General features: G+C 34.9%; 1 protein-coding gene across 2 annotated transcripts in view; it reads right to left on the bottom strand.

Annotated features, from left to right (window-relative positions):
• Positions 1-536: 536 nt before the first annotated feature.
• Positions 537-19321, bottom strand: part of HTR2C (5-hydroxytryptamine receptor 2C) — a 152811-nt gene continuing 134026 nt past the window's right edge. The window contains exon 4 of one of the 2 annotated variants that reach the window (XM_045537744.1): positions 537-1363. In XM_045537744.1, coding sequence (XP_045393700.1) covers positions 537-1363 — 827 coding nt within the window. The remainder of the gene's footprint in view (positions 1364-19321) is intronic. The other variant, XM_045537745.1, reaches the window with a different exon arrangement.

Raw genomic sequence — 19321 nt, 5'->3', positions numbered from 1 at the left:
GAAGGCAAAGCCTATGTTACTGCATTTATGTGTGCAGATAAGCAGAGCAATAATTTAAAGTTTATATTTACTGTTAACCCGGCAAAAGACTCCACTGAATTTGTTAATTTTGGTGTGGTTGAAACATAACCACTGTCATGTGCATCATTCTGGTCTCCTGCAAATGCCACCTGAGATGAACATCAACATTTCCACGCGCACGAGAGAAAGAGAGAAAGGAAGGAAGAGAGGAAAGAAGGAAGAAGGAAGGAAGGAAGGAAGGAAGGAAGGAAGGAAGGGAGGGCGGACAAAAATAAACATTTTATTCATCAAAGAATCAAAATAAGTTAGTCTCCATCTATTATAAACAGTAAATATAGAACCCCAAATCTCACTATTGTACGCATGATTGTAAAGTACAGGGTTGCAAAGCTATATATAAAAACACTTTTTTCAGACAGCAATATTTACATTAGTTATGACTGAGGGAAAGATTAAAGAAGAACATTTTCCTACACGTGTAGCTTTACTGTAGGAAAAGACTGTGCTGCTCTTTCTCACACACTACTAATCCTTTCGCTAACCACATTAGAGGGATTTACTGGGAGCTCCAAATTCTCAACTTGCATCTCCATACCAGGCTCGTTGTCGCTAGCTTTCTTAACCACCTGTTCATTGGTATGCCGATAAATGTTAACATTAAGCTCCCTCCCAGACAAAGCAGTGGCGGCAACTCTTGGAATCTGTCTGACAGGCGGCTTCCTCTCAGGCTTATAATTGCAGCGCAAGTAGTTGGAGAAAGCCCTTCGGTAAGTTTTGTTGAAGAGCGTGTACACCAGAGGATTAATTCCTGAACAAACATAGCCTATCCAAACAAACACATTCAGAAGCTTTTCCATGAGCTTTTGGTTACAGGCCTTCCCACAAAGAACTGACAGAATATTGGTAATGAAAAACGGGCACCACATGACCAGAAACACAAAGAAAACAATGCCAAGGACTTTCGAGGCTTTCTTCTCATTGTTGATAGCCTGCATGGTGCCCCTCGGACGTCTCTCCTTCTTTCTTCGGCGACCTGCGTTCTGATCTTGGTTAGGGTTGGCAGAGTTCTCTTCGTCAGCGGTGTTCCTCTTGCAGCACTTCAGGAAATCCAGGCTCAGTCCAGGCAGTTCCTCGGTGTGGCCTTGCAGTAACATCAAAGCTTGTCTGCGAAGAACGTAGATCGTCAGGCAATACGTGATCACCATAATCGTCAGCGGTATGAAGAAAGCTACGAAGGACCCAATAAGAACGAAATTTGGGTCGTTGAGCACGCACGTCGTGTTGTTCACGAACACCTTGTCTTCGTCCCTCAGTCCAATCACAGGGATAGGAACTGACACACCTAAAGGAATAAAAAAGAAGGTAGGATGTTACAGCAAATGGAAGGATTGATCTGACTTATGCAGTGGCATTTATTCATTTGCATTTGTCCAAAGGCAGTTTATACCTGATGTTTGTTGAAAGCTATTCACAGCATAATTGATAGTCACATGAAAGACTAGCAGTATGATACCAGAAAACGATGGCCTTTTCAAGTTAACAATGCCTTCTCCCTAAATTTCTGTAGAAGGCACGGAATTACCATTATTGAGATAAACTATTAGAGATATGATTGTATCTAAGAGTGCATTGTGTCTGTTTTGTTGTATTTCCAGTTGAGAACTGTCCTGGTTCATAGCAGGCACTTAATAAATATTTGTTGAACTAATGAATAAATTCACGTCTATACTCAGTGACATTAATAAAGCAAATGATTCATTTTTATCGGCATATCATTTTCCAAATTCAATAAAAAATGATATGTATAGCACCTAAATAGTAATAACAGCCTATCAGGGTTGGCTGGGCTGAGTCTGACCACTATACAGAAATAGTCTACAAGCAGAAATTGAAAGGATTCTCTTTTTAGCAAGGTTTTTGTTGTTGTTGTTTGTTTTTGCATCTCTGGGTATAAGAAACAGCCTTTCAAAGTCAAGAGATAGAGTGAAATATAGAGTTGGGAGAGATGCAGTCTTCCCATTTCTGTGTAGAATTCTGAGCCTTTTTGTTTTTAAGAACACTGAGAGGTAGTCCTCTGGGGAAGCACTTCCTTCAATAAATAGGTTCACAGGCAGAAAATATCAACAAGGAGGTGAGAACAGAAGGTGATCATGTGCCCAAGCATAAGTAGGAAACCTGGAAACTTTCAGAAACAACTACAGCAGATCTTGAAGAGGTCCTGCATCAATAAGTAGAGATAACTTGTGAGGGAAATTCAAATCTTAATGTTAATTTATCCTCTCTTGTGTCTACAGGAAGTTAAAGCCTGGGAAATTGAGATTGCACTTGTGGGATTCTATCAGAGATTATCAGGAATGCATGGCTGGTGGGTATCTACATCAAGAACTGTGAGAGGAGCCAGAAGTGTGCTCTTAGAGATCATTGCTGACTTTAGGGAATACACAGGGAACTGTGAAAAACCTAAAACTGAAAGTCCCTACAAGTTGCTTTAATATCCCTAGTCAGGTATAGAGAGTTTGGCTGGATGATCAAAAGGGAAGAAATGGTCAATGTCTCTTTGCTAGGGCTTGCTGAGGATGTTTTTTTTTTTTTTTCCTTTTTTTTTGATACAGAGTCTCGCTTTGTTGCCCAGGCTAGAATGAGTGCCGTGGCGTCAGCCTAGCTCACAGCAACCTCAGACTCCTTGGCTTAAGCGATCCTCCTGCCTCAGCCTCCCGAGTAGCTGGGACTACAGGCATGTGCCACCATGTCCGGCTAATTTTTTCTATGTAGATTTTTAGTTGGCCAGATAATTTCTTTCTGTTGTTTTAGTAGAGACGGGGTCTTGCTCTTGCTCAGGCTGGTTGCTGAGGATGTTGATTGGTATTTAATCTCTGGGAAGATACGAGCAGGAAAGTTTTTGGAAAGTGATCTGTAAGCCTTCTTCCTCAGACACTGCATTTCTAAAATGATCGTCCTTTTTCTACAGTAGGAAACCAAGTGACAGGGTGAGAAGCAGCAAGAGATATGACAAGACTCCTTTGGGTATTGGTCCATGCCTACCTACAACTCTGAACCTAGTCACGCCATTCACGAAAGTAGGAAAGGCTGTGAAAACTAGGACACACTACAAACAGAAAGTGTCCTTAAGTAATTGATTGCTGTATCCTAGTGAAGAGACCTTTGCATCCTAATGGGGAAGACAGAAGGTAATTTTTCACCAAATTTAGTAAAACACTTGGGGGAATTTCAACAGGTATTTGGGAGTATAGAGTACAAGGGAACCACCTAGGTTATATTTCTTAAGAGTTACAAAAAGGCAGTTAAGAGAGCTGCCAGCTTGTATTGTTAGAACCTTTATTTGAAAAGTCACAAATATAAGATAATCAGTAGAAAGAGTATAGATCGAGCTTGCCCGAAAGAAGTCAGTATTGCCTTACTCTTAATGAAATGCTTTGGTGAAGGTTTAGGCTGCAGGAAGTTTTCTGCAGTTAAGAAAGTTAATATGGGATTACAAAAAGAGAGAAGGGTGTATTAAAAAGAATTTACTAGAGAAAAAGTTAGAGGGATAACCTATGCATTAAGAGAGACTTAAAAGATCTGCCAAGTGATTATAATATGTGGACCTTCTTAGGATCTTGATGCAAACAAACAAATTTAAAAAAAATATTCACGACACAGGTGGAAATTTGAACAATGAATGGCTGATCTTTTTATGATATTAAACAATTATTGCTCGTTAATTTTTAGATGAGATGATATTGTCGTTATGTAGAAAGATAGCTCTTATATTTTTAGATATGCATACTGAAATATTAATGGATGAAGTATTATGATGTCTGGAGTTATTTCAAAATAATATGGGAGTGAGAATTGGATGGGAGTGTGCATGAAACAAGATAGTCCATACACTGATAAATGTTGGAGTTAGATGATGAGTGCCTGGGTCTTTATTTTGTAATTCTGCTTCTGTAATCTTTGAAAGTCTCCACTATAAAAAGTTTAATAATCTTTTTTTAAATTTAAAAAAAGAAAAGGAAGACATAGAAGTCCTTTTCTGAAACAGGCAATAACATTACTATTAGATCTCAGATAAAAAAAATCTCTGAGACTTAGTGGCCACTGCTAACTTTGAGTAAAGGTTCCTTCTGGAGCAAAAATGATTTGGACCCCTGAGTAGAAATACTCACTCACTACTTTGATATAATTGTAGGGAAGAAGGCCATTTTCTGACAAAATGTTGGTAGAAAACTCTTATACCTCCTCAGGTTCCTACAGCAAGAGCAACAGAGGGTGGGGGAAAGATGCACCCACTCCAATCTCCTGCCCCCCAACCACCAGCACTGTGGGAACTAGAGCCTAAGGCTAGAGACTTGGTCTGGGGATTTTTGCCTTTGCTCTAGACACAGCCTGACTGGGGTAGATTTACCTAGATGTGGAGATTCAAGTTCCCACAGGAAATGCTGTACAATCTTCTAGGTATTCCTAGAGACACCTGAAGTCTCTGGGGAAGGCCTTATACACTGTCCAAAAGATCAGTGGAAGTTGGCATTACTCAGAACTCTGCTCTATAGCAGTATTACCTTGCTTCTGTTAAAAGATTTATTCAGTTTCCTAAGGGACTCTTGGGCCTAAAACTCAGCCTTATCAAGGGACAAGAGAGGGTAGCAGAGTCATTGGAGATGAACTGAAGCTGTTATTGGATATGCAAAGCCAGTTTTGTTCCTAGCGTCTATTTGTATAATTTAATGTACATTGAGCAAAGGGTGATTCTAATAGCTGCCATTTATTGAGGCTGTCCTATGGGCCAGGCACTGAGCCATGCATATTAATGATGCTACACATGTAAAATGTATTATCTCAATTTGGTTAAAAACTCTATAAGACAATACCTGTCTTATAGACAGTTATTTGGTGAAGTAGCTTAACCACTTTACCAAATCTGTGCCATCATTTGTTTTCTTTGGTTTTAGAAGCCATGAATGCGGTCAACAAAACAAGAAGAAGTTCAAGTTCTTTGGACAATATCAGGAAATCATAAATAATAACAACAGAAGCAGAATTAATAATGATATATCATACACAGACTATCTTATTCAATACTTTACAAAATTAAAACGTTAAGTGTCAGCAGTTCTCAAAGCATGGTACAAGGACCCTGGGATCCTCTGAGATTCTTTTAAAGAGCTTGCTAGGTTTCCCTTTTCTAACTGTCTTTAAAACTACATTTTCTTCATAAACTTCAACCATAACAACATATCACAACAGGTTGAATGCGGATACATAGATGAGAATCCAGTTATCTTTCTAGCAAACAAGACATTAAAGAGATGTTCAAAATTGTAAATCAATGCCTATTTTCTCTCTGATTTTTTAAAATTATAGTTAGTTTTCATAAAAATATATTTTAATGTTAACATTAAATGAACGACTTATTGTTATTTAAAATTGAATGATTAATAAATATTTTAATCATTTTTCAGTTTTAATTTTTAATGTCATAATAGATATAACCCACATAAACAAAATCTCCTTGTAGTCCTCAGTTATTTTGAAGAGTATAAAGAAGTCCTGACACAAAAGAGTTTGAGAACTGCTGTTCTATGTTAATGGGCGAAGTTATTTAAGCTCTGGAGAGTTAAGTTCAGCAAGTGTGTAAAGTCTTTCTTAGCATTTTTAATTCAAACAAGAGTAATTCATGCAATATTATAATGTCAGGTAAATAAAAACAACAGTGATATCAGCAACAAAACATCTTAAATGCATCATCCCATTTGTTTTCATAAAAATTCTGAAAGGCATATGTTATTTAAGTTAACTTCAGAAAAATTAAGTATGTTCAACAAATATAATGTGGCAATCTTTGAAATTTTTGAAATCCTTGATTTGGCCAAAGAAGAAAAGTAGAAATGAACCACGATTGAAAATATCAGGTACTAATAACAACAACTGCAATAATAATAACTACTTTTTACTGAGTTTTTCTTATTTTTCACATGCTGAGCCAATTATTTTCTAATTGTTGTATACTTTCATATGTTATTTTATTCAATTCAGACAAAAAAACATACAAGAAATTATTAGATGAAATCACTTAATCTTTCTGAAATTAACTTCAATAAATTTATATCAGTTTCCTTAGAATTTTAGAAACAACAAAGACAGGCTATAATTCATATTCTGCTGAAAATCTCAGGCACTACTTCAACTACTAGACAGTCAAATATTTTGCATGCATTTGCTCATTTCGTTCTTGTAAAACCCTGAAAAGTGGCTATTATTTATTACGGTTACTTAAACTCTGAGAGGAAAAGTACCTTCAGTGAACATTTATAGTCTTACTTTGCATTATAGAAACATTGAATTCAGTAACTTAAGTTCAAGTTTTATTGAAAATATCATGTATTACTTCTACTATTATTTCATGGAAAATATGTGTTACTACAACTACTACTGCTACTGCTGCTGTCATTCGTTGAGTGCTTATTCTGGGTGCTTACTGACTCTAGGACTTCATCTGCATTACACACTTTACATGTATTATCTCATTTCAGCCTCACAAAAGTTGGTGAAGTTCTTCTACTGCAAAGAAGGTAAGTAAGTTCAGAGGATGTTTAAAGACATTTATATTATTCCTTAAAGCCTTGAATTAAAGCAACACAGATCAGTTCTCTTCAAACCATAAGGCAATAATACCATATGCCAATGATTGTAAGATTCACATCACTTTCAGCTTTTAATATCTTTGAAATTGTGACACTTCTTACAACTGACAGTGTCTTCTAATTGTTTTTGGCCAGATAGCAGTCATTAAATAGTTGTCATTATCAGTATGTGTGTGAACCTAGTCTGAAAAACTTCCTTTGATGTCTTCTGGTAAGATTAAAGCTACCAGCAGCAAAATTCGCAAAATGGGTATCAGCAGCATGACAATCATTTTGGGTCAGTGAAAGTTTATGTCATAACAGCCAAAGGGAGGGAGTGTTCTGAACAAAGCATCCTCAACAGTTTCAAATGCCACAGAGGGATCTAGAAGCATTTCCTCAGTCTTTGAAAATGAGGAGAGCAATGGTGAATATAGAGAGAACAATTATAGCGGAGTGATGAAGACAGGAAACAGACTGCCAAGAGATGAATGGTGATACAGAAGAGATTATAGAATAAATTTCCTAGAACAGCTTGACCAATATCAAAATGAAAACACAAGGAAATTATTGTTACCATGTAAGGGTATCTCAGAGGTATCTCTTTCCATAAGTTGTTTTGCATGGAGAGGAATTTTTTTCAAGGTCACCTAGGAAGACCACACAACATAAGGCTGACATGAGTGGTCCCTTGTCTCATGGAGTCATAGGTGAGTCCCTTGAACACAAGAGTTGACAGCAGAAGATAAAGAAACTATTTTCAGAGAAGAACATAGAAGACAAAACAGACAAGCAGAGTTGCCTCAGTTCTTAGGTGATAAAGTGTGACTGAGACTTGGAAGAGAAGCATTTTTAATGCTTTGAAAAATAAATCAGTATGATGTTGGTACAGTGAGAATTTCAAGGAATTCAGACTCACCTTTGAACCCCTAGGGTTTTTAGCTTTGGGAAAAGTAGGAACATAGACACGTGTGAATAAAGGACAGCTACTGCAATGATAGTGCCAAGGGGGAGTCCTTAAATAACTCTGAGGGAATTTTGATGTAAAAGGGGAAGACTGTAAGCAGGAAAGCATGAGAAGACAATCCATGAGCTGGCAAGAGGAATGCCCAGGGGTTGTAAAATACACTGAGTAGGAATTGGTGGAGAACTGGATGGGAGAGGTCCTGATATTCTACTACAGTATGGCTGAGGGCATGAGGATGTGAAATTTGAGGTAGCACTAAGAAATGACCACATTTCTATCCACAAGCTAATGAAGATTGAAGAAAGTTTATATTTAAGGTACAATAAGAATGTTTCTCATTGAAGGTGGAAACCATTAGAGTAGAATGGCAGTCTCCAACTCCTGGGCCTGTTAGGGACTGAACCTCAGAGCTCCGTCCCCCCACCCCCAGGGGAAAAATTGTCTTCCATGAAATCAGTCCCTTGTGCCAAAAAGGTTGGAGACCACTGGAGTAGAAGAACTTAAAAATACAGAAAAAAAGGTTACAAATGATAAATAAATGTCCCTGAGGAGGCAAAGTCAGAAACAGTTGGAAGAATTACACCAGTACAGAAGAATGGCTATTCTTTTCTTTTAGAAGAATTGATATTAATAGTATGAATGGGTGGCAGAAATTATTAAGTTCTATACAGAAAGGTGACAGAGGGACAGAGATAAGAATTAAATGTTAGGTGGCAAAATTAGCAGAATTGTTAACTCTTGGCACAAGGAAATTTAACTGAGTGTTTATTTTGTGAAGCCCTGAGAAATAAGGCAAGTGAATGCGGATAGATGCATGAGAATAATGAGCTTTTCTTAACAATAAAGTCAAATGATTAAACACTCTTATATGCTACTGGAAAACTATTCAGGAGAGAGAGTTTGAAGACATAGGAGAAAAATATAGTGGGCAATGGAGCAAGACCCTGCGAAGCTGAGAAAAGATGGACTCCTGGGCTCCAGGCAGAAAGTAAAGACTCAGGTAAGAGGTGGCACTGATTATAATAGGTAAGAAAGAGATTATTATGCAAAAGAAAGAAGAGAGTCTAAATTAAGGGAAGAGTAGAGCAGATTAAAGGGGATGGACAGACTTTTGAGATATTTAGGAAGTTCCATTGATAGTACATTGTGATTGATAAGATGTGGCCTGTGAGGAAGGGGAAAGAGTTAATAAGTAATTGAAAATTTCTGATTTGTGCTGTTAGGTAGATGGGATTATCATTAAGCATCAGGACATAGGTGAAAGACGATTGTGGCAAGGAAGGTAATGGACTTGGTTTGGGTGGGTTAAGTTAGAGGTGCTTGTGGGGTATCAATATGGAAATCTATGTGACTATAGTTTGAAATTCAGGAGACACAGGTGAATTGGAGATAGAATTTTATAAGGAGAAATTACAAGGTCATGATCTTCTAGGGAGAACTTTCATGAAAAGAGAAGAGGGATCAGAAAAGAATCTAAGGCAAGGTTCTAAACCTTTTTGTACCTATGGACTTCTTAAAATAATCTCTTTGAATGCATAAAATGACATGCAGGGGATCGCAAAGGAAGCAAATTATTATTTTGACATTGTGATCAAAATATTAAAAATAAATTTTAGAAACAATAATATATGTGCTTCTTAATTAGCACACTAATAACCAGATACAGTAGTAGGTCTAATAGCCACTAAAATTTTGAAATAGTGATTAGCATCTATCATATGTCATGATATCTGCCACATCTGAATGTGATTTATAAATATCTGTGATTCCTATTGGTGATAATGATGTAGATACTGCAAATTACTATTCTGGTTTATTGCCTACATTTGTAGTTGAAGTAAATCTCAAATTTCAGTTATTGGTTAGGTAAAATAAAGATGTAAATGTTTTTTCACCATCAAAATTCATAAACAAACTCTCAGTGATAGTCATGGTTCAGTAGCTTGTATCAGAATCAGACTTAACTTCCTGACATAAGCAATTATAAAAGCTTATAAGAAAAGACTATCATTTTTTAATAATGGCAAAGGAGCTTATAGAAGAATGGCATTCATGCTAATAATAATCATAAACTCTGAACAAAATTGAAAACAACAACAACAACAACAAAACTATTTGAAGGTACTTCAAGGTGAGCAAAAAGCAGGTAGAAACTTTCAAGGGACTCAGCCATTGAAAGTTGTGAATCATTTTAGTTGAGTTCCATATTCATACGTCCCTTCCCCTGAGGGAATTCTCCAACATGTATGTAGTTAGATCTCAAGTACATGAGAGAATTGAGGTCTAACTGAACTGAGGAGTCATACTACAGAATTAAGGACTGCCAGAAGAGCTGGGATTTGAAGGGTGCAATCAGAGAAAGGAGGAGTCACAGGGCGGGGCAGGGGCCCCTAAAAGTTATATACAAAGTTCCCTCAAATTCTTCCTTGGCACCTGAATTCTCTATGTGTAAGCCTCTGAGGAACCCATGGAGCAAGCAATATTTGAAAGGGTAAAAGTATTTAGTAGAGATGTTAACTGTTTTCTATCACAGGGGAAACAGAGAGGGGATTTCGCATCACACCAAGTTAGAAGGGCTTAGTATATACCCTGGGCTTTTCACTGATACTCAGAAAGAATATGTCTTACGAGAAAGGCACATTTCTTAGGACTAAAGAATTTGCCCTAGGATTAAAAGCAAACCTGGAGCCTACCTTAAAAATACCCAAAAAACCATAAAAAAAAAAACAAGGTTTCCATGAGAGCATGTTCAGAAAATTACAAGATACACAAATAAAAAGAAAAATGTGACCCATGGTAAAGAGGAAAACAGGTCAATAGAAACAGACTAACATATAACTCAGATGTTAAAATTAATAGACAAAGATTTTTATCACAAATGTGTTGAACAACTTATGAGAAAAGATAGATATAGTGGTTTTAGAGATGGGCATTTCAGGATAGATATGGAAACTTAAGAAAAAAGGAAATACTGAAACTGAAAAAATACATTATTTTAAAAAATTAGATGGGATTAACTGTAGAAGCAATGACAAGTGAACTTGAAGGTCAATACATATCATCCAAACTTAAGAAAAATGATAAAAATTATTTTTAAAAAATTAGACCCACATTTCCAGCCATGACAGAGTTGCTGGTACCAGACTTCCCATCATACAAAAACCAACTATAAAACTGTACAGAATATATGAGACAACTCTTTTCAGACATTTGGCAATAATTGGAACAGAATTGTGATTTTTACTATAAAGGAAATACAAGTCCTATATTCATCTTCCTCTTTCTACCTAGACACAATTCCTTGACTGTGACACAGGGAAGTGGAGCCCAAGCAAGGATTGGCCATCCTGATGAACAAAGCAGGCAGACAACAGGATTTGGGGGTGCCAAAGGACCTGTAACTTCCTGGGCAAGGTATAGGAGAAGAGGGAGCTGCACAGACAAGGAGACTGAGAGGTATTTGTGAGTGTTCCCTTCAAGAACCTGGTTGCTGACTAGGTTGCCCATGTACAAGTGAGACTCCATTAAAGCCTAGCAGAGAGTGGCATCTATGGGGACAAGAACAGAACAAAGATGCTAGAGGTTACAAAGTTCTAGAAGTTGGAGTTTGGCCCAGTTAGAATGAAGAGAACTCATTAGTACCTCCTTAACATCTTGAGGATTTAGTTGAAACAAAAGAAAGATCATGCTTAGTAGTGAGCATGACCTTAAAAGATGTACGATAATAAAACCCCAAACCAAACTTCAGTGTGATCAAGGAGAACAGTTAGTAAATCAATAGCATGTCAACCTAAAGCTCAACACTCTTTAAAAGAAAATAATACAATCCAGATTCTTTGCAATGTCTTGCATAAAATAAAAAAAAAACTAGATATGGTAAGAAACAGGGAATTGATATCTTATTCACAAAAAAGCAGTCAACAAAAACAGACCCCTATATTATCTAATGTTAGAATATGTGGTTCTAATGAGTGAAGAGTTGTTGACTCTCAGCAAAGAAATATAAATTATAAAAAAGAATTAAATGGACAAATTGAAAAAGCAAGGTAAAATATTTGAATGAAAAATAAGCAGGATAAATTTAACAGATGATTGAAGATGGTAAAAGAAAGGAACCATGAATTTAAAGATAGATTCATAAAATTACTTAATCTGAAGAACAAAAGAAAAAGACTTAAAAAATGAATAGAGTTTCAGTGACCTGTAGAGTATTCTAGCATGCATGTAATTAGAGTTCTAGAAAGAGGGGAGAAAGAATGAGACAAGAAAATGTTTGAAGAAATAATAATGAAAATTCCTCAAATTTGGTGAAAAGTAATCATCTATAGATTTATGCAGCTCAACAAAACCTTAGCAGAATAAATTCAAAGGAAACAAAACATAGAATATTGGAATCAAACTTCTTATAAAAAATATACACTTAAAAAGCCAGAGAAAGGTGACAGGTTTCACAGAAAGGATTAATGTAGAATTATCTAAGGACTTCATATCAGATACCACGAGGACAGATGATAATAAAACAATATTTAAAGAGAACAAAGTAAAAACAAAACAAACCCACACCTGCCAACCTAGAAGTTTAGATTCAGTGAACATATCCTTCAGAAATGAAGGTAAAATTAAGACTTTTTCAGATTAGCTAAAGCTGAGAGAATTTGCTGTCAATAGACCTTCACTAAAGGATATGCCAAAGGAAGTTCTTTAGTCTAATGGAAATGATACCAGCTAGAAATTTGGATCTGCTAGAGGAAAGAAGAACATGTGAAATGGTAAACATGTAAGTAAACTATAACAGACTACTTTTTCTTTTACCCTAATTTCTTAAAAGGTAAATGAAGTTTTGAAGCACAAATTATTTAATGTTGAAGTTGTGTATATAACATATGTAGAAATAGCATATATGACAACAATAGCAAAAATAATAGGCTTAGTAAATAAAATATATGGTTTTAAGTTTCTTACATTTCTAAAGTCTGAAGTGGGAAAGTGGTACATCGATATTAGGGATATTTATGTGATAAGGCAATGGCAATCCCTAGATCAACTAAACATAATTAAAAAGGCATATAGCTAAAAAGTCAATAAAGGAACTGAAATGTAGTGCTAAATATATTTGATGAACAGAAGAGAAGATAGAAAAAGAGAACCAGAGGAACAAGAATCAAATGAAGCAAATAGAAAACGAGCAATATGTCAGACCTAAACCCAGTCATATCAATAATTACATAAAATGTAATTGGGCCAAATAGTCCAGTTAGAAGGCAGAAATTTTCAGATTAGGATAAAAAAGAAAGACTATCAGCTGCCCAAAGGGAATGAACTGTAAATATGAAGACACATATAGGTAGAAAATCAGAAATTATGGAAAATGATTATCAGGCAATCAATATAAGAAAGGTAGCATGGCTACATTAATGTCAGACAAAGTATACTCCAAGACAAGAAATATTACCAGCAATGAAGGGGCCATTGAAAATAATAAAAAACAATTTCAACAGTAAGGCATAACAATCTTAAATGTGTTTTCCCCTAATAACACAGCTTCCAAATACTTAGAGCAAAATTTTACAGAACTAAAGGGAGTAATCAACAAATCCATAATCATTATTGACAATTTTAACATTCTTTTCTCAGTAACCATTACAAAAGAAAAGTAAAGATATAGAAAATATAAACAACACTATCAACTAACTTGATGTAATTGACATTTACAGAACACTACACTGAATGTTTCTGAGTACACATGCTTTCAAATGCGACATGGAATGCTTACCAAGATAAATCATATGCTGGAGAATAAACTATCTCTCAATAATATCTGCAAACTGAAATCTTATACAGTATGTTCTCTGACAGCAACAAAATTAAATTAGGAATTAATGACAAATAAGACATTGAGCACTCCCCAACACCCCTCATCTAAATAATTGGAAAATCAAATTACAACCATCTAAATAGCTCATGGGCCCAAAACAAATAACAAGGAAAATTAGAGAAATATTTTGGATAAATATGTTGAAACACAGAAAATAAAATTTGTGGGTATGGCAAAAGCAGTGTTTAGAAGTAATTTTAACTACAAATGTCAATATTAGTAAAGAGGAAAGCGTTAAAAATCAGTGATCTCAGTTTTTGCAGTAAGAAGCTTGAGAAAAAGAAGAGGAAATTACATCCTATATACAAGGAAGGAAATAAAGAATAGAGCAAAAATTGATGAAAGAAAATAGACAATAAGAGAAAATTCACAAATGAAAAGTTGGTTCTTTTCAAAGTTTAATAAAATTGATATATCTCTAGCAAGATGCATCAAGAAAAAGGAGGGAGAGAGAGAACACAAATTACCAATATCAAGAATAAAAGAGAGCATATCACTCCATAAGTTACTGATATTTTATAAAGGAAATACTATGATCAATTATGATCAGCTGTATGATGAGTACTTCATGTATAATGTAAGAATCACACAACAGTATAAGCTCATTTACATCCCCAGCATATATGTGATTGTTTTCATATGATTTATTTCTAAATATAGTATAACCCCACAACAAATTGTTATATTTTTTCTTTGAGTTATTACTTAGCTTTAAAAAATACAGTAAGAGGGACTGTACACTTTTTATGTGCTTAAAACATTTTATCTCTCCAATTTGTCTCTCCTCTCTTTCTGAGATCAATGCATATTAGATCACTTGCTAGTGTCCCACAGGTTGACAATGCTCTGTTCATTTTGAAAATAAATCTACCTTATTGAAATATAATTTACAGGCACATAAAAATGCACAGATTTCAAGTATACATTTGCACAAGGTTTTACAAATGTATATGTCTGTGAAATCACCACCCCAATCAAAATATAGAACATTTTCAATCCTGCAGAAAGTTTTCTGGTGTCCTCTTCTAGTCAAATTTCCCTGCCCCAGGGAATGACTATTTAGATACCTATTTCTTTTTTTTTTTCTTTCTTTTTTTTTTTTGAGACAGAGTCTCACTCTGTTGCCCAGGCTAGAATGAGTGCTGTGGCATCAGCCTAGCTCACAGCAACCTCAGACTCCTGGGCTCAAGCGATCCTCCTGCCTCAGCCTCCCGGGTAGCTGGGACTACAGGCATGCAGCACCATGCCCGGCTAATTTTTTCTATATATATTTTTAGCTGTCCATATAATTTCTTTCTATTTTTAGTAGAGATGGGGTCTTGCTCTTGCTCAGGCTGGTCTCGAACTCCTGAGCTCCAACGATCCGCCCGCCTCAGCCTCCCAGAGTGCTAGGATTACAGGCATGAGCCACCGCACCCGGCCTAGATACCTATTTCTACAGTTGAGTTTTGTCTATTCTAGGACATCACATAAATGGAATCACATAGGATCTACATATACACATCTGGCTGCTTTTGCTCATCATAGTTGCTGTCAATTCACCCATATTTTTGGTTGTATCACTAGTTTTTCTTTTTCCTGTAAATATTATGCTATTGCAAGAATTTTTGTTTATCCTTTCCCTTGTCGATGGACAGTTGAGATATTTCCAGTTTGGGGTTATTATGAATAAAATAGCTCTGAAATTTGTAAGCATTTTTTTTGTGTGTGCACATATATTTTCATATCACTTGGGTAAATATAAGCAGTGGAATTGCTGGATGATTGGGTAGATACATGTTTAACTTTTTAAGAAACTGCCAAATTACCATTTTGCACTCACATCCACAATGAGAGTGTCAGTTGCTACTAATTCTTGATATCTTTTAGTAGTGTTAGTCTTTTCAATTTTAGCCATTCTAGTGAGTGTGAATCCACTTCTCATTGTGGTTTTCAATTTGCATTATCCTTATGATCTATGCCACTGAATATTGTTTTATGTACTTACTGCCATTTGGTTATATTCTTTTATAAGTGTTCAAGATTTTTTCCATTTTCAATTGAATTGTATTATTATTTAATTATAAAAGTTACTTATATATTTTGCATAACCCTTGTCAGATACATCTTGCCAATATTTTCTCTGAGTCTGTGGCTTGTCTTACTTGCTTAATAGTGTCATTCAAAGAGAAGTTTTTAATTTTGATGAAGTTCAATTTGTGAACTTTTTATTTCATTGTTAATATGTTTTGTTTCTTATTTAGAGAATATTGGCCTATGCCAAGGTTGTGAAGATATTCTTCTATGTTTCGTCTATAATAATTTAAGTTTTAGACTTTATAGTTAGATCTATGATCTATTTTAAGGTAATTTTGTATATACTGTGAGGTAGGGGTCAAGGTTAATATTTTTCATATCAATTTGTACATAAGTCCCAGAACATTTATTGAAAAAACTATTCTTCTTATTTAATTATCTTGAAACATTTTTTGAAACTTGATTGTTTATGTGTAAGTACATTTCTGGACTATTTTTTAGAAATTGTATTGGTTCATTTCTTTATTCTTTTGCCAGTAACCACTCTCTTGATTACTTTTGCTATATTTTAAGTCTTGAAATCAAATAAGTGCTCCTATTTTATTTTTGTCTTTCAAAATTATTTTGACTGTCCTAGGTCCTTTGCACTTCCATATAATTTTAGCATCAGCTTGTCAGTTTCTGTAAGCAAACTGGTGTGATTATTTTAGGATTGATGTGACTCTATAGATTAATTTGGATATAGATGACATTTTAATTGTTAGTCTTCTAATTCAAGAACATGTAACATCTCTCCATTTATTTAGTCTACTTTAATTTCTCTAAGCAATGTTTATAGTGTATTGGGTTCTCACATCTTTTCTAAGGATATTATATTTTTGATGATATTATGGATGTATATTATTAAGTTTTTAAATTATTTGTTGTGAGTATATAGAACTAGAACTTATTTTTATATGTTATGTGATCTGTTATCCTGCAACCTTGCTAAATTACTCTTAATATTAGCAAAGTTTTCTTTTTGTAAATTCCTTAAGCATTTCCACATAGACAATTATGTTATCTTCAAGTGAAAAATGTTTTGTTTTCTTTCCAATCTGTATTACCTTTACTTATTTATTTTTTCCACATTGCATTGCCTATGAATTAAAGTGAAGCAAAATGGAAAGGAATAGAAAATTGAAATTGCTCTTCATCTATTAAAGTAATTAAATTCATAATTTTAAACTTCTTTTTAAAAACATCCAGATAAAATGGCTTCATTAGTGAATTCTGTCAAACATTTAAGAGAGAAATATTATCAATTTTACATGAACAGTTTCAGATAATGAATTAATTTTATGAGTCTGGCATAACTCTGATATGAAAAACTGATAAGGACTTTACAAAATAAGCAATGTATAGATCAATATCATTCATGTATGTAGATGCAAAAGTCTTCAATAATATATTAGCAGATGAAGTCTATCAATATATGAAAAGTATATTATGATCAGATGGGGTTTTATTTCTAGATTGCTCCCAGGAATGCAAGAATGTTTCAAGATTGCATACCAGTCAAAGAAATTATCCACATTAACAGAATAAATGAGAGAAAAAGTATAGTATCATCTCAGTAGAATAAAAAAAATCATTTGACAAAATTCAATACACATTCTTGATAAAAATTATCTGAAAACTTGTAACAAAAGATACTTCCTCAGTTGATAAAAGATGTTTACACAAAAAAACAACAGCTATTATCACACTAAATGATGATATATTGAAAGATCTTCCCCGATGGTCAAGAGATACAACATGAGTTTATACTCAGGTTTGACACTTAACCGCTCTGTGGTTCCCTTGCATCCTGAGTTCCTCTATTGATTTCCAATTTGCTCTGCCTGCCTTGAATTCTATCTTTTGACATTTCCCACCAGTAAGGCATCTGCTTTCTGTTGTTCAAGCTGAGTATAATTCTGCTCCTATTGAGATATGCAGGTTTGCTATTTCTTTGAGCAGATGTATTCTCCAACCTATACTAAATCCTATTATAAACTTTGCCCCAATTTTTGGCTGATCTTTAGACTCCACAGGCACAGAGGAAAGACTGGACGAACACGCTAAGAAAGAAGCAGCTGGAAGCCAAGAAAACTGAACAGAGGCATCAGCTGCTGCACAATGTGAGACACACAGGTTTTATAGTTTGAGTCAAGAAAGTTAAATGCCTACAAGAAGAGAATAACAACAATCTTAACAAGAAAATAACTCCAGAGTATCACAATGTATACACAGTTTTCAATCAAAAGTTATTAGTTATACAAAGAAACAGAAAGTGGGAACCATAAGCAGTAAAAAGGGAAGTTAATATAAATAGACTATGATTGGATACCAACGTTGTATTTAAAGACCCAAATCTGAAAGCAGGTATTTTAAATATGTTCAGTGACTTAGAGGAAAATATAATTTTAATAACTGGAAAGATAACAATGCCAACAGACAAATAGCAACTATAAAAAGATCAAGTAGAAATTAGAATGTTTGTAAAATTCAATAACCAAAACAACAACAAAAAAATCACTGGAGGGCACAATTGCAGATATCAAAGGCCAGAAGAATCAGTGAGTAGGTAATGAAAGGATAAACAAAAATGAATTAAGCCTCAGACTTATGAGATAATATTAAGTGGCCAACATATTTATAATTGGTGTCCCAGAGATGAAAGAAAGGGGCAGAAAAAGTGTTTGAAGACATTGTAAAAAGAGAATCAAAATCTCAGGGCCACCCCCACAACTCTTTATGCAAAAGAGAAGGTAAAAGCCTCAGACACCTGCAAGAACTGCCTTCACAGATCATTCATTAAGGAAATTCTTTGCTAACTTCCCATAAACAAGGACATGCAAATTGTACCTACATCTAGCACCTAAAACTTAAAGCCTATCTGGTTCCACACTAATAATGAATTACAAATTTATCTGATAGGTAACAGAACTGGAGATAAGACAGAAGCAGACATTATTCCACCTACCTAGAGGCATCTACATAATTTATGCCTCTTTTGCTTCCTTATGTTATGTAAAAGGTAGGTTTCTTGGGCCTCATAAAAATGTAACCACTACCTCATCAAGCCCTCCACACCTCCCTGCCTTTTTCCTTCTCTCTGTATACCTTTAAAATGCTGAAGATTCCAACTTCCCCTTTGGGGAAAAAACAACCACTGTCTGCAGTTCATGTTTTTCCTGGGCATGTCCTCAAAATCTTGGCTTCATAAACCTCCATTGATTGATATTTTTGCCTCAGTCATTTGCTTGGGCTCACAAAAGAATGGCCAACAACTTCAGATATTGGTGAAAACACTTAACCCACATTTCCGTGAAGCTGAATGAACTCCAAAAATGGTAAATTAAAGAAAGCCACATTTAAAAACATAATAGTATGTTGAATTTAACAGACAGTAAGAAAATTTTGAAAGCAGCAATAGGAAAAAAAATTTTATACAAAGAAACATTGACATAATTATCAGCTGACTTATCATCAGAAAATATAAAGGATAGAAGACACTCAAATATCAAAATTCAAAGTGCAGAAAGAAAATGATAGACAACCCATAATTCTATATCCAGTGAAACTATCTTTCAAAACTGAAGGTGAAATGAAAATTTTGTCAGATAGCAAAAATAGAGAATTATTGATTGTAGATGTGCACTATCAAAAATGCTAAAGTAAATCCTTCAGGCTGACAGGAAATGACATGAGATGGGAACTCATATAAGCAGGAAACAATAAGGGGGACAAGAAAAGGTAAGTGAGTATGTAGTTAAATATAATATAAAGTATAAT

The sequence above is a fragment of the Lemur catta genome, chromosome X, assembly GCF_020740605.2.
Source record: "Lemur catta isolate mLemCat1 chromosome X, mLemCat1.pri, whole genome shotgun sequence".
Classification (NCBI taxonomy): domain Eukaryota; kingdom Metazoa; phylum Chordata; class Mammalia; order Primates; family Lemuridae; genus Lemur; species Lemur catta.
This window is presented reverse-complemented; position numbering and strand designations above follow the sequence as displayed.